This window comes from Rattus norvegicus, chromosome 1 (assembly GCF_036323735.1).
Source record: "Rattus norvegicus strain BN/NHsdMcwi chromosome 1, GRCr8, whole genome shotgun sequence".
Lineage (NCBI taxonomy): Eukaryota > Metazoa > Chordata > Mammalia > Rodentia > Muridae > Rattus > Rattus norvegicus.
The window spans coordinates 48,844,629-48,861,350 of record NC_086019.1 but is presented as its reverse complement, the minus strand read 5'-3'; the positions used below and the strand labels follow the sequence as shown (position 1 = coordinate 48,861,350).

At 44.3% G+C, this 16,722-nt stretch overlaps 1 protein-coding gene across 4 annotated transcripts in view; it reads right to left on the bottom strand.

Moving 5' to 3' along the window:
* Snx9 (sorting nexin 9) overlaps positions 1-16,722 on the bottom strand; it is an 88,155-nt gene that overhangs the window by 53,865 nt on the left and 17,568 nt on the right. For 2 of the 4 annotated variants that reach the window (XM_039090760.2, XM_039090763.2), the window contains exon 2: positions 15,734-15,848. The exons of the other annotated variants lie outside the window; for them this stretch is intronic. In XM_039090760.2, coding sequence (XP_038946688.1) covers positions 15,734-15,844 — 111 coding nt within the window. In that variant the 5' untranslated portion in view covers positions 15,845-15,848. The remainder of the gene's footprint in view (positions 1-15,733; positions 15,849-16,722) is intronic. 4 annotated transcript variants of the gene reach the window in all.

Genomic DNA, 16,722 nt, shown 5'->3' with positions numbered 1-16,722 from the left:
TGTAAAAACCACAGTTTATACAACTGCTTTGTCTTTTCAGACTGCTATGGGGTTCTGGGGTTAGTGTTAGGGTAAAGAGGGCAAAGCAAATTTTACAGCTGTTAACACCCAATCACAGGCGTTTCTGGAATCTGCTTCTTTGCTGAATCTCAAGGAAACTAGACCTCCACCCAACTGGGTGGGGTCAGCCAGACCCACCCAAGCATACTATGTGGCCTGCAGAGCCTGTGTCCAGTCAGCATTAGAACAGGACGGAGAGGTCCCGAGACTGCCTCTAATGGCTGTGAGAACAAATTCCTCACAGAAACTGAGAGGATGAGCTATCCCAGACCCAAACACCATGGCAGGACAGGGAAGGATTCTGGGAGTGCAGGAGTTCTGTCAAAGGAGTGATGCAACCCCCTTTGCATTTCATTGTTCTGATAAGAACCAAATACAAATGTATATATGTGTATTTATAGGGGTGTGAGTGTGTGTGTGTGTGTGTGTGTGTCTGTGTGTCTGTGTGTGTGTGTGTGTGTGTGTGTGTGTGTCTGTGTCTGTGTGTAAATACCAAGGGGAGGTAATCTCATCCTGTCCATATTTGGAAGATGTGATGGACCTATCAGAAAAAGAAAGGACAAACCAGGACACAGTCAAGCATCACTGCCACCAACATAAGATTTGTGAGGCATGAAAACACGAGGAGAGAAATCACTCGACTTTGCAGATGAAGGCACACATGAGAACATAAGTGTCCATATGACACCCTTTCAGTGGGAGGGACAGGAACTGAAGGACACACAGGGTCTCTGGGCACACAGGTAGGAACTATAAGGCAAGTTCTCTGGGAACTTAATTATTTCAAAATATGTGGAAACAGGGTTGGAGAGATGGATCTGCAAGCAAAGGTATTAGCTGCTTAGCTCAATACTTAGACATACATGGTGTGAGAACCAAATGCTTTAGGTTGTCCTCTGGCTTCTATACATCTACCACCACCACCACCATCACCACCACACACACACCACACACACACACACACCACACACACACATACCACACCACACACACACATACCACACCACACTACACACACATACCACACCACACACACACAACACACCACACACACACACATACCACACCACACACACAACACACCACACACACCACACACACACACCACACACACACCACACACACACACATACCACACCACACACACATACTACACACCACACACCACACACACACACACACATACCACACCACACACACACACACTACATACCACACACCACACACATACACACACCACACACACACACACACATACCACACCACACACACACAACACACCACATACACACATACCACACACACACACACATACCACACACACATACCACACACACACACACACATACCACACACACATACCACACCACACACACATACCACACCACACCACACACACATACCACACCACACACACACAACACACCACACACACACATACCACACCACACACACACACATACCACACCACACACACACACAACACACCACACACAACACACACACACACACCACACCACACACCACACACACACCACACCACACCACACACTACACACCACACACACACACCACACACACACCACACATACCACACCACACACTACACACCACACACACACCACACCACACACTACACACCACACACACACCACACACACACACCACACCACACACACATACACACACACCACACACACACACCACACACACACCACACACACAACACCACACACACACACCACACACACACACCACACACACACCACACACACAACACCACACACACACCACACACACACACCACACACACCACACCACACACTACACACCACACACATACCACACCACACACTACACACCACACACACACACCACACCACACACACACACCACACACACACACCACACACACCACACACACCACACACACCACACCACACACTACACACCACACACACACCACACACACACACCACACCACACACACATACACACATACACCACACACACACACCACACATACACACACAACACCACACACTACACACCACACCACACACACACATACACACCACCATCACCACACACATGCAAAGTAAAACATTTAAAAAATATATGAGAACATGTAACCTTCAAAAAACATTTAAAAACTTAACAAAAAAAAAAAACTTAGCAATCTTTCTGTAAATGATCTGGGGAAATATGTGAGCAACGTGAAACACGAAGCACGAAGCAGAAGCAACAGCCACAGCACCCCTGCAAACAGGGCACATGGGGTTTCCATGTGTCTGTCAGCACACTGCAGTTCAAACTCCAAGGACACTTTGTGTGTGAAGAACTTATAAATGAATTTGTCTCACATGCACACTCTGGAACAAACCATGATAACAAACAAACACAGATAAACTTCACCCCTGGCATTTTGTAAAGCTCAAACCAGGGACCAGGGACCATGTGAGATATTCAAACCTTTTCATCCGACTCCGTGATACGAGCTCAGTATGGCTTTCGATTTTTCCCAGTAGGTTCAGAAACATTTTCATATTAAGGCACACACACCACAGAAGAAGGCATCAGCTATTGGGCTCTTGTCTTCTGCTAATGATCACTGGCAGGTACCATTCCGCCTTTATTCTGAGTACTGCAACAGTTCACTTACATTTTTAAAAATGTCTAATCTCAAGAGAGCTTTTAAAAAACTTCACTCACAAAGGAATCTATCAAAATGTTCTGCGCATCCCATGCTTTAAGCTCCTCACAGACAGAAACTTCCCCCAACTCTGAGCAGAAAAGCAGCTGAGGTGGCCTAGGTTCCGGCAGTCATCACCAGCAGCTGGAGAGCTGTGCGGTGCAGACATCCACGGGGGAGAGAGCACAGAGAAGCCAGACTTGTGTTCTGGTGGGGTAGTGTACTGTTCCAATGACTCCGATGGGGTCAGCAGGGGTGCACACAGGAAAAGCAAATAGAATCCAATGGAAAGAGAAAGTCGGAACAAGCCTGCTGGGGAAGAGCACTGGGAGAAGAGCCGCAGGTGAGGGAGCCTGTGCAGCCACCCAGACAAGTGTGGTCTGGGCCAGTGGCTAAGGACGGAATCAGTAGCAAGCCCCAAAGTGAAGCACTGTTCCACAGAGCGAGAGACAGACATTAGAACTGCAGGAGAAGGGGGACTGCAGAAGCCGGTCTCTAGGAGCTTGTTGACGTTAAGCTATATATGTAGGCAAAACCCTTCTTCAAGTACAGGGCTCTTCAGAAACATTGAAACATGACGGCAAAAACAAATACTCAAAAAATAAAATTAAGAATGTTTGGGGCTGGGGATTTAGCTCAGTGGTAGAGCGCTTACCTAGGAAGCGCAAGGCCCTGGGTTCGGTCCCCAGCTCCGAAAAAAAGAACCAAAAAAAAAAAAAAAGAATGTTCTAAAATGTTGGAGGCTAGAAAGACACTCAGTGGTTAAGAGTATCTATTGCTCTGGAGAGGAGCTGAGTTGAGTCCTAGTCACACAGCAAATGCCTCACAAGGGCCTGTCACTCCAGTCCACTCCCATAGCACCACACACATAATTTAAAATAAAATAAATCTTCAAAAATAAAGTTGCCTAAAGACAGAGAGGGCTCAAATCACATTTTAAAAAAAGTTTTAAATGAAGGTGCACCACAGGTCAAAAGTATGATACCATTTATGAAAAACGCATGTGCTTAAGGGATTGGGGAGAGCTTGGGAGTGAGAGCGCTGCCCACTAAGAGCTGAGTGTAGTGTGTGCCCTAAGCCAGCCCTGAGGAGGCAGAGACAGGTGTACCCCAAGGATTCACTAGCCAACCATAGTAGCTGAGATGGGGACCCCAGGTTCGGAGAGATCCAGCCTCAAAAACAATGTGCACAGCAGTAGGGAGACACACCTCACATCCAGCCTGGGCCTCTTAACACATGAACAAGCATGCCCTCACGCATATGCATAAACCATACATGTCCTAAAGAAAAAAGTCATGTGTGTGTCAGACTATCAGTGTGTTTCAGAAACAGCTAGAAGGACTCACATAAAATACCTTGGCGATGGCCAAGTTAAGAAGAGGTTTGAGCTTTATTCCGAGTATTTCACTGTCCTTTTTTTTTTTAAATTGTGAGTTGTAGACTTTTAAAAATAAAATATTTATTCACTCAAAAAAGTTAACCAGGCCCAGTAGTGAGGGTTATAAACCCAATAATCAGGAGGTCAAGGAACTAAGGAAGAGGGAATTCAAGGCCTGGGTCAGCCTGGGCTACGCCGCAGCAAGGTTATCTTAAAAACCTAAACCAACAATATTGACAAAAAAATAATTCCGGGTGCTATTATTTTTTAAAAAAGATAAACTGGATGTGGTGGCGCATGCCTTTAATACTAGCAGAGGTAGAGGTTTCTGTGAGTTTGAGGTCAGCCTGGTCTACAAAGCGAGTTCCAAGACAGCCAGGATACACCGTAAGACTATCTTGAGAGCAAGAGACAGAAATCAAAGAAACTAAAGCTGGAAGCCAACTCTTAAACAAACCAATGTTTAATCAATGAAAATGTACTAAATAACTAATATTAAAATATCTAGAAACAATTGTTTCCTAGAGACAACATAGAATATCTTATTTTTCTAAACCTTAAAGGTAAATAATTTACCTCAAAATAGCATATATGGGTTTGTGATTACAGTAAAATGAGACTGAGAAATAAAATCTAATAAAAAGCATAAGTATTACTGTATTCTATGATGTACAACACTGAAGGACACTTATAACCCTTGCTCACCAAGAGTCACATGACTGCAAAGTCTAGCCTGGTACTGTGCTACAAGTCAATGTCCAGGAAAGAAATCACACGTCAGGGATTTAGGGAAACACGTGTAGGGTCAACAGAGACTGGCGTCCTGAGATCCGGAATCTAATAGGCTGCAGTTGCTCCATGGTGGCAGCTCACCATGTTTCATTCCATCCATTTCAGTTAGAAATGGCTGTGGCTGAGGAGCTGTCAGATCCAGACACTGCTCTTTGAAAAGTGAAGCCAAGTGCGGTGGTAGCTGATCAGTAACAATGTAAACCAGCACAGCAGCTATGGCTTTACCTTGTTACAAATGGAAGACAGGGAAATGCTGTGCCTTCACTGGCAGGTTCATGTCCAAAAGAACTAAAAACAGGACTTAAATCGGCACCCGTGGGTCAATATTCAACAGGATATCATTCACAATAGTCAATGGATTGCATGCTGCTGCACGGATGAGTCTTGAAACATTACACCAGCTGAAAGCAGCCAGATATAAGAGGACAAATAGTCTGTGATTCATTCCACTCACTAGAAACACCAGAGAGGTAAATTCATAGAGACTGGAAGCGGAATACAGCTTAGGTTTGCGGGAGAATGACCAGAGCTGTTAATAATAATATGCTGGGGGTTGGGGATTTAGCTCAGTGGTAGAGCGCTTGCCTAGCAAGCGCAAGGCCCTGGGTTCGGTCCCCAGCTCCGAAAAAAAAAAAAAAAAAAAAGAAAAGAAAAAAAAAATATGCTGTTTATATCTGAGATACTAAAATCCTTCTAGAAGTGAGTTTGACAAAGCATACTGAATGTGCCTGAACTGCGTGCTTAAAAAGTGTTAAGATGACACTTTTATATTAGGTTTTTATTACTACAGTTACCACTGTCCTTAATTAACCAGTACCACTGAACTGGCTAGCTAGCACAGGCGAGTGCACAGGACCTGCTCACGAAAGGGGCGTGCCACAAGCCCTACAGAAAGGTAAAGGACTTTAAATAGTCATGCATAGGAACACAGAGGCAAAACCCAATCAACCCTGATTTAGGGCTCTGGGAGGCAACAGACATGATCTTGACCCCAGCATCGGAGGCAAAGGAAGAAGGAGGACCCTAAGCAGAGACGCTCCTGGCCGGGTCTAACCTCTCTGTCGCTAAATTCTGCACCTACTCTAAGAACTAATCATTTCCACTCACTGAAGTGCTTCCATCACTAAATATTTAAAAAGAAAAACAATCAGAACACCCTCAGCCACACCATCCCTCTGACCAACACTGTCTCTCACTCTCAGGAAGTCAAATCTCAAGAGAACGACTCCACGAGTCTCCTCTGCTCCGTCAAGCTGGCCAACTGAGGACCCTGCAAGTTCTGACTCCCTCATCTCCGGCCCGCAGACGACATGATCCCCACCTCTAGCTTTTCAGAGACCTCTCCCTGGTCTTCTGCACACACTTGCCCTAGTTTGCAGTTTCCTCTCACCGCCCCTCCTCAGTGAAGAGCCTGCAGACTGACCTCCCCCTGACTGGAATCCTGAGTGTGAAGAGAAGGAATGTGGGTCATAGCTGAAATTACCCTGGGCCAATTACCTTGACTTCTGTGTCAGACCTAAGGTCTTCATGGTTAATCAGCAAACCGCTCAGGGATATCACTGTGGAGGCTGAAGACACCTAACATCTGAAGCCCTCAGAAGGGACCCTCCTACTCTGCTGTGGCTACAGCAGGCACACCCAATGATGTATTTGGGAACTGCACTGATTTATGGCTTTCCTTTGTGACTAAAAGAGTCGCACAGCCTTTTCCATGGTGAAGGTAGAGTGTAGCACATCACTCGGGGTAACGTGACTCCATGTTCCCAGGTCACAGCCATTCACATCTGGCCCCAAGTAAACTGTGCTCTTGCTTCCTTTAATTGGTTATTATTTTACACCAGCAAACGTCCAGGCCGTTGGAATGGCCCACTGTCACAGCACGTTCTCCAGGCTCCTCTTCCCTCTACGCTCTCCCTGAGGCCCTCACGGGCCGTCCTTCTATGAAGGAATCCCAGCTTATTTTTCAGTCCATGTGTCTTTCTTTACTCTCAGCTTTATTATCTTATAAATTGCAGATCAGATTTCCATGTCCATGACTCAAAGGTGTCTACCTCAGAAACGGTATGCTGTGTGGAAGCTGAGGGAGCTTTAATGTGTCTGTGTGAAGAGGGTGAAGTGTTTAGAGACTGTGTACTGTTTGACATGGCAGAGCCATGTCAAGAAGCAAAGCCTTAGATCTAGGGGAGTGGCAGGCCTCCCTCCCTCCCTATCCCAGGGTGAGGCTCGAAGCCTTCCCCCAGTCTGAGTTCAAATGTTGACAGCAAGCACAGCTTCCTTCTCCCTTACCTACAGAGACCTCCTATCAAGACCAGCCAGTGTTTCCCTCTGCTGTGCGGATATGCTGAAGCTCTGGGTTGCTGAGCTGGACGTGTGCCTCCCTCAGAGCACGCCCCGGCCACTTGACTCAGCTTTCCTATGTCCATGTATCTGTCCTTTCTTCTTTCCCTCCCTGCCTCAGTCAGGTTTCCAGGATCTGCAGTAACCCGGGCCTCTGCCCTGGGAGCTGTCCTTCTGAAAGCTGCTTATGCCCCCTTCCTCTGCTCTCTGCAAGGTTAGATCTCTCCCCTGGCCATCAGTGGAAATTCTCCAGAGAAGTTGCACTTAGATAAGTAATAAGTTAACTGCTAACTAATCTTTCCCTAGATCTACTGAGCCCAGAACAGCCAATGACATTCAGATTGTACCAGAGCATGCAACACCTCTCCTTATTCTTTAGGCCCTTGCCTCAACTCACACAAAGTGTGTGCACTGATGTGGTGTCTGACTGGCAGAAAAGGTGTATGCCTATCTTAAAGAACATATGGGAGCTTCCTCCAGGGAGGACACGGTTGGTCAAACTGTTATGGCCTGAGGAAAAAACAAAACAGGAGATACACTCTAGACAACAAAATCCCACTCAATATGGCCTTCCTACCCACTGCCTCACTGGAGCAGATATCTCTCTCTCTCTCTCTCTCTCTCTCTCTCTCTCTCTCTCTCTCTCTCTCTCTCTCTCTCTCTCTCTCTCTCTCTCAAAATGGAGCCACGAAGGTTCCTCCACCTTCTCAGCCCTGGAACAGAATTTTCTTCTCAATCAGCCCTGGCTTCAGAATACTGGCTTTTGAGTAGTAAGCAGCCTGGAATTGGGGCTAGGGAGACTTCCTCAGTCAGTGCCCATCATAAAACCATCATCCCAAGTGTCCCCACTCTAGATGGAGCCTCCCTCACCTGACAACACAGCACACTTGCCCACCTTACCTTGCAGCACACCTTGAAGAAAACATCAAGGATTTTTTGCTTTTACACTTCTCTTACTCTCTTCACTCTAAGAAAGGTCTGGCAAATCTACTTCCTAAATCTGTCTAAAGTCTGCTTGCTCCTCTCCCTCCCAAGTCTGAGTCTCACAGTACAAAGGGGCATCATCCACTCGTCAGCTGCCTGGAGAGGTTGCATGGGCTGCCCTGCACCTGCTGCTTCTCACAGACTTCATTCTGCAGTCCTGCAGCCAGAGGGTAAGTCTGCTGTGCAGCTGAGTGTGCCCCCCTCTCTCTTTTTCTTTTTAAAGTTTTGTTTGTTTATTTTATGAGTACACTGTAGCTGTCTTCAGACACACCAGAAGAGGGCATAAGATCCCATTACAGATGGTTGTGAGCCACCATGTGGTTGCTGGGAATTGAACTCAGGACCTCTGGAAGAGTAGTCAGTGCTCTTAACCACTGAGCCATCTCTCCAGCCCGTGCCTCTGTCTTGATGAAACCCTTCGGTGCTTCCTCAAACTCTTACACGCAGCATCCTAGGACACAGTAGCATCAATATCCACTTGTTCACCACATAAGCTAAGACTGAACGTTACTAAACAACCTTATAGACAGGCTGAACCTATTCCAGTCTCTGCAAGCTAGCCTGTGTAGTTTATGCCTATTATCAGAGGAATAATTAGCAACACCCTCTTTATCTCAAGACTCCCAGCTTGCAGGGGTGGGTGGCATATGACCACCCTACCAGGCCCATCTCTATGGCCAGATACTTCTCATTCTTTCTCACCCTCAAATATAGATTCCAGACTCCTGGACTAGCTTCAGCTCCATAAACACACACTTCTTGCCTGGATCCACACCTGCCTGCTACTGCACATCTGGATCACATGACTTTCTGCTCTACACTTGACTAACCCCCTGCTGAGCCTCCAAGTTCAAGCAAGATCTCATAAATAGAGCGCATCTGTGTCTCCAACCTTTGTCACCCCTCTGCCCTTCCCACTGATGACCTGCACAATCTCCTCCCCGTCGCTAGCAACGCTTACATATGTGTCTCTGTTTCTTGCTGGGTTCTTATCCCATCTTGCTCAGTGTATTACTCGGCACAGCAGGCACAAGCACTTGGTAAGTGGGTACATGATTAGTCTGTCCATCACAAGCATATGGTACTACCTATACTAGATACCCAGATGGTTCAAACTAATAAACTGATTTCTACTTCCACTAAGTCTAATCTAGTTCACCTTTAAAAGTACAGAAAGTCATTTTCTTTAAACAAACAAACAAAAACCCTTCATTTTAGAAACACTTCTCTCAATAAAAGAACTGAAAGTCAACAGGAAATCATACTCTTAAATTTCTACACTGTTTTATTTTTCAAAAGGTCAATGCTCATCTTTTTTTTTTTTTTATTTTTATTAACTTCAGTATTTCTCATATACATTTCGAGTGTTATTCCCTTTCCCGGTTTCCGGGCAAACATCCCCCTCCCCTTCCCCTTCCTTATGGGTGTTCCCCTCCCCATCCACCCCCATTGCCGCCCTCCCCCCAACAATCTAGTTCACTGGGGGTTCAGTCTTAGCAGGACCCAGGGCTTCCCCTTCCACTGGTGCTCTTACTAGGATATTCATTGCTACCCATGAGGTCAGAGTCCAGGGTCAGTCCATGTATAGTCTTTAGGTAGTGGCTTAGTCCCTGGAAGCTCTGGTTGTTTGACATTGTTGTTCATATGGGGTCTCGAGCTCCTTCAAGCTCTTCCAGTTCTTTCTCTGATTCCTTCAACGGGGGTCCTATTCTCAGTTCAGTGGTTTGCTGCTGGCATTCGCCTCTGTGTTTGCTGTATTCTGGCTGTGTCTCTCAGGAGCGATCTACATCCGGCTCCTGTTGGTCTGCACTTCTTTGCTTCATCCATCTTGTCTAATTGGGTGGCTGTATGTATGGGCCACATGTGGGGCAGGCTCTGAATGGGTGTTCCTTCTGTGTCTGTTTTAATCTTTGCCTCTCTATTCCCTGCCAAGGGTATTCTTGTTCCCCTTTTAAAGGACTGAAGCATTCAGATTTTGATCATCCGTCTTGAGTTTCATTTGTTCTAGGCATCTAGGGTAATTCAAGCATTTGGGCTAATAGCCACTTATCAATGAGTGCATACCATGTGTGTTTTTCTGTGATTGGGTTACCTCACTCAGGATGATATTTTCCAGTTCCAACCATTTGCCTACGAATTTCATAAAGTCATTGTTTTTGATAGCTGAGTAATATTCCATTGTGTAGATGTACCACATTTTCTGTATCTATTCCTCTGTTGAAGGGCATCTGGGTTCTTTCCAGCTTCTGGCTATTATAAATAAGGCTGCGATGAACATAGTGGAGCACGTGTCTTTTTTATATGTTGAGGCATCTTTTGGGTATATGCCCAAGAGAGGTATAGCTGGATCCTCAGGCAGTTCAATGTCCAATTTTCTGAGGAACCTCCAGACTGATTTCCAGAATGGTTGTACCAGTCTGCAATCCCACCAACAATGGAGGAGTGTTCCTCTTTCTCCCCATCCTCGCCAGCATCTGCTGTCCCCTGAGTTTTTGATCTTAGCCATTCTCACTGGTGTGAGGTGAAATCTCAGGGTTGTTTTGATTTGCATTTCCCTTATGACTAAAGATGTTGAACATTTCTTTAGGTGTTTCTCAGCCATTCAGCATTCCTCAGCTGTGAATTCTTTGTTTAGCTCTGAACCCCATTTTTTAATAGGGTTATTTGTCTCCCTGCGGTCTAACTTCTTGAGTTCTTTGTATATTTTGGATATAAGCCCTCTATCTGTTGTAGGATTGGTAAAGATCCTTTCCCAATCTGTTGGTTGCCGTTTTGTCCTAACCACAGTGTCCTTTGCCTTACAGAAGCTTTGCAGTTTTATGAGATCCCATTTGTCGATTCTTGATCTTAGAGCATAAGCCATTGGTGTTTTGTTCAGGAAATTTTTTCCAGTGCCCATGTGTTCCAGATGCTTCCCTAGTTTTTCTTCTATTAGTTTGAGTGTATCTGGTTTGATGTGGAGGTCCTTGATCCACTTGGACTTAAGCTTTGTACAGGGTGATAAGCATGGATAGATCTGCATTCTTCTACATGTTGACCTCCAGTCGAACCAGCACCATTTGCTGAAAATGCTATCTTTTTTCCATTTGATGGTTTTGGCTCCTTTGTCAAAAATCAAGTGCCCATAGGTGTGTGGGTTCATTTCTGGGTCTTCAATTCTGTTCCATTGGTCTATCTGTCTGTCTCTGTACCAATACCATGCAGTTTTTATCACTATTGCTCTGTAATACTGCTTGAGTTCAGGGATAGTGATTCCCCCTGAAGTCCTTTTATTGTTGAGGATAGTTTTAGCTATCCTGGGTTTTTTGTTATTCCAGATGAATTTGCAAATTGTTCTGTCTAACTCTTTGAAGAATTGGATTGGTATTTTGATGGGGATTGCATTGAATCTGTAGATCGCTTTTGGTAAAGTGGCTATTTTTACTATATTAATCCTGCCAATCCATGAGCATGGGAGATCTTTCCATCTTCTGAGGTCTTCTTCAATTTCTTTCTTCAGAGTCTTGAAGTTCTTATTGTACAAATCTTTTACTTGCTTGGTTAAAGCCACATCGAGGTACTTTATATTATTTGGGTCTATTATGAAGGGTGTCGTTTCCCTAATTTCTTTCTCGGCTTGTTTCTCTTTTGTGTAGAGGAAGGCTACTGATTTATTTGAGTTAATTTTATACCCAGCCACTTTGCTGAAGTTGTTTATCAGCTTTAGTAGTTCTCTGGTGGAACTTTTGGGATCACTTAAATATACTATCATATCATCTGCAAATAGTGATATTTTGACTTCCTCTTTTCCGATCTGTATCCCCTTGACCTCCTTTTGTTGTCTGATTGCTCTGGCTAGAACTTCAAGAACTATATTGAATAAGTAGGGAGAGAGTGGGCAGCCTTGTCTAGTCCCTGATTTTAGTGGGATTGCTTCAAGTTTCTCTCCATTTAGTTTAATGTTAGCAACTGGTTTGCTGTATATGACTTTTACTATGTTTAGGTATGGGCCTTGAATTCCTATTCTTTCCAGGACTTTTATCATGAAGGGGTGTTGAATTTTGTCAAATGCTTTCTCAGCATCTAATGAAATGATCATGTGGTTTTGTTCTTTCAGTTTGTTTATATAACGGATCACGTTGATGGTTTTCCGTATATTAAACCATCCCTGCATGCCTGGGATGAAGCCTACTTGATCATGGTGGATGATTGTTTTGATGTGCTCTTGGATTCGGTTGGCCAGAATTTTATTGAGTATTTTTGCGTCGATATTCATAAGGGAAATTGGTCTGAAGTTCTCTTTCTTTGTTGGGTCTTTGTGTGGTTTAGGTATAAGAGTAATTGTGGCTTCATAGAAGGAATTCGGGAGTGCTCCATCTGTTTCAATTTTGTGGAATAGTTTGGATAATATTGGTATGAGGTCTTCTATGAAGGTCTGATAGAATTCTGCACTAAACCCGTCTGGACCTGGGCTCTTTTTGGTTGGGAGACCTTTAATGACTGCTTCTATTTCCTTAGGAGTTATGGGGTTGTTTAACTGGTTTATCTGTTCCTGATTTAACTTCGGTACCTGGTATCTGTCTAGGAAATTGTCCATTTCCTGCAGATTTTCAAGTTTTGTTGAATATAAGCTTTTATAGTAAGATCTGATGATTTTTTTAATTTCCTCTGAATCTGTAGTTATGTCTCCCTTTTCATTTCTGATTTTGTTAATTTGGACACACTCTCTGTGTCCTCTCGTTAGTCTGGCTAAGGGTTTATCTATCTTGTTGATTTTCTCAAAGAACCAACTTTTGGTTCTGTTGATTCTTTCTATGGTCCTTTTTGTTTCTACTTGGTTGATTTCTGCTCTGAGTTTGATTATTTCCTGCCTTCTACTCCTCCTGGGTGTATTTGCTTCTTTTTGTTCTAGAGCTTTTAGATGTGCTGTCAAGCTGCTGACATATGCTCTTTCCTGTTTCTTTCTGCAGGCACTCAGCGCTATGAGTTTTCCTCTTAGCACAGCTTTCATTGTGTCCCATAAGTTTGGGTATGTTGTACCTTCATTTTCATTAAATTCTAAAGTCTTTAATTTCTTTCTTTATTTCTTCCTTGAGCAGGTTATCATTGAGTAGAGCATTGTTCAATTTCCATGTATATGTGGGCATTCTTCCCTTATTGTTATTGAAGACCAATTTTAGGCCGTGGTGGTCTGATAGCACGCATGGGATTATTTCTATCTTTCTGTACCTGTTGAGGCCTGTTTTTTGACCAATTATATGGTCAATTTTGGAGAAAGTACCATGAGGAGCTGAGAAGAAGGTATATCCTTTTGCTTTAGGATAGAATGTTCTATAAATATCTGTTAAGTCCATTTGGCTCATGACTTCTCTTAGTCTGTCTACGTCTCTGTTTAATTTCTGTTTTCATGATCTGTCCATTGATGAGAGTGGGGTGTTGAAATCTCCTACTATTATTGTGTGAGGTGTAATGTGTGGTTAATGCTCATCTTATGTGTGTGTGTGTGTGTGTGTGTGTGTGTGTGTGTGTGTACATGTACACATGCAGAGGTCAGAGGTCAACAATGAGTATCTTCCAGTCCTGCTTGCCACTTTCCTTTGAGACAGGGTCTCTTACTGAGCCTGGTTCACACCATCTGGCTAGACTGGCTGGGCTGTTAGCTCCAGGAGTATGCTTGTCTGTGTCCTCACCCTAATGATATGGTTCCATACAGACTCACAAGGCACAGGTCCCCGTGACTTGCACTGTACTGACTGAGTATTTCTTCAACCCTCCCCAAACATATTTCTTAATTATACTTTCTAAATTTTTTACCACAGACTGAGGGAAGACTTTTCCCCCAACAGAGTTGGTTTTTCTGTTTAGCCATTCTTGAACTCAGCATCCTGAAGGAAGATACATGCTTGCTGAAGCTAATGACCAGTGTGGCCAGATGCAAACAAGGGAAATGATCTGAGTTTATCAACAACAGCAAACACGGACTAGTCATTTGCTGTAACCAGGTTCTGTTCTTGGAGGGAGAGTGTTGAAAAGCAAACAAGACTCCCTCCTTGACAAAAGAAGCATTTGTTTCCATGCACAGCTTGGAATTCCAAGCCAAGGGATGCTTGTTTAAAGACAAGTAGAGGGATAGAGCCTCCCCTGGGCAGGGCTAATAAGATAGTTAAGGAGGTACGATTTAGGTTGAACTCTACAGAGTAGCTACTGGAGAACAAAGAACAGACATGAGGCAAGGCAAGACAGAGGACCAAAAATGTAAAGGCACAGTCAAGAGCTGCACAGGGCCAAGTGGGAAAACAGACAGCAGCCACACACAAAGGATGCTGACAGGGAGGTTTAAGATTAGCATCTTATTTATAGCAGGGCCTCACTGCTCTCTATGCAAATGACCTGGCATTCAAAGCAAAGGGAGTGCCACTAATATAACCTAGGAATAAAAGCCACTCTAAGGAAGGCATTCCTAAAAGCAGATCCAATGAGTAAGACACCAGACAGAGATGTAGGTATTCAGCCCTCCTGCCTGGCCAGCGGCAAAGGAATCACTCTCCTCTCCAATTTGCTCCTTGGCTCAGCTCTCAACACTAATGCCTTAGTTGACAAAGCTCAATAACCAAAATGAATGAAATCAAAATTTTAAGTTAGAAAACTTTAACATCTATAATTTGAGATATTCCGGTTTTCCAGGGATTTATAATTCAGGAAAGCCTGCTCATTTTTCTAATCCTTCTTTTGCTAGTGACGTGCTTTCCTGCATTTCAGTTAAAGGCTGCATGCCAGCATTACCAGTAAGCATCTTCTCTCTGTGAGACTGGTTACTGTCATGTCCATGATTTACAGACACGGTAAGACACAGAACACTCATTTCTTTCTCTCTTTTTTAAGATAGATAGATTGATTGATTGATTATATTTAAGGACATTGTAGCTGTCTTCAGACACACCAGAAGAGGGTATCAGATCTCATTACAGATGGTTGTGAGCCACCATGTGGTTGCTGGGAATTGAACTCATGACCTCTGGAAGAGCAGCCAGTGCTCTTAACTGCTGAGCCATCTCTCCATCCTCAGAATACTCATTTCTAGGCTTTGGCTTTTTTTGGTTGTCTTTTTACCCCCTCCCTCCCTCCCTCCCTCCCTCCCTCCCTCCCGTTCTAGCCTCACAGGAGCTGGGGTTTGGATGTGTGTGAGGCTTGGCTTGCTGGGACAGACCCAGGGTCTCACAAGCTAAGCTAGTGCCCTACTGCTGAGCAGCAGCCTGCTCGGCTGTCCCTCTGCCCCATCTTGTTAGTGTCACACTAGTGTCTAGTAAATCACATAGGTAACCTCATAACTACCTCAAGGGAGAGATCTAGAACATAATTAGCTAGAAAGCAATTAGTACGAGGGAGGTGGGATGATTTTTGTATATGATACTGTGTGGTGATTCCGAGCATTACACACTCAGCTTCTCTATGAAGGAAATGATTGGCTCTGGCACAATTACAAATGGAGATGCTCAGCCTAAGGGACTGACCTCCTGGGAAGCAGTGGAGCCGGACTGCAGCATCTTATATGATGATGAAAAGTCTGCCTTCCCAGCGAGCCTCAAGACATCACTCCCTGATTCGTCCACCGCCTGCTGCATGAGCCTGTGCAGACACACAGGAAGAGAAATCACCCTGAAGCCCATGAGGAAGGAACACTCACACCACACTGATGGGTAAAACAGAAGCACTGTGAGGAGACAACCTCCACAGGCAGAGACGAGAGCACTGCTGTGAACGGCAAGTGTGCCGAGAGGATTCCGAGAGGATTCAGTCTGGGAGGTCTGTCCAGCCCCTTCTCGTGGGTATTTAACATGGCGCTGGAGTAAGTAACTGTTGTTTGGGTTCGATTTCTTACAAATAAAAATAGAGATAACATTGGTTGTGCTTCGTTATTTTTATATCCTTACCAGTAAACCCAATTACTTCGCTTGCATTATAAACAATGAACACAGGGTGGACTGACACACCCAGAAAGCTTAGACCTTGTCACCACTAGCAGAATAGGTTTTCTCAAAAATTAAACAGTTGGGGTTGGGGATTTAGCTCAGCGGTAGAGCACTTGCCTAGGAAGCGCAAGGCCCTGGGTTCGGTCCCCAGCTCCGAAAAAAAGAACAAAAAAAAAAAAAAAATTAAACAGTCCCCTTGCATGTAGGGTGAAATCAAAGAGTGCCTCCAAACCCTGTAAGTACTCGGTCACCTGTAACTATTCCAACCGTAAGATTCTCTACATTTAACAGCTATGAACTCTCTGCCCGTTTATAAAGTAGTATAGAAAAATTCTGCCACCACATTTCTTCAAGAAACTATCACTAACATTTTAAACATAATTTCTTAGAATGTACTTTGACTGAAGACATGTATTTTAATTATTTAGTAAATTTTGACATGGCATTAGGCTCCTGACAGACTTAAGAAAGGGGGTCAAGCTGCAATACTAAGTAACAAAAGCATACTGAATTCAGTACCTGACCTGATC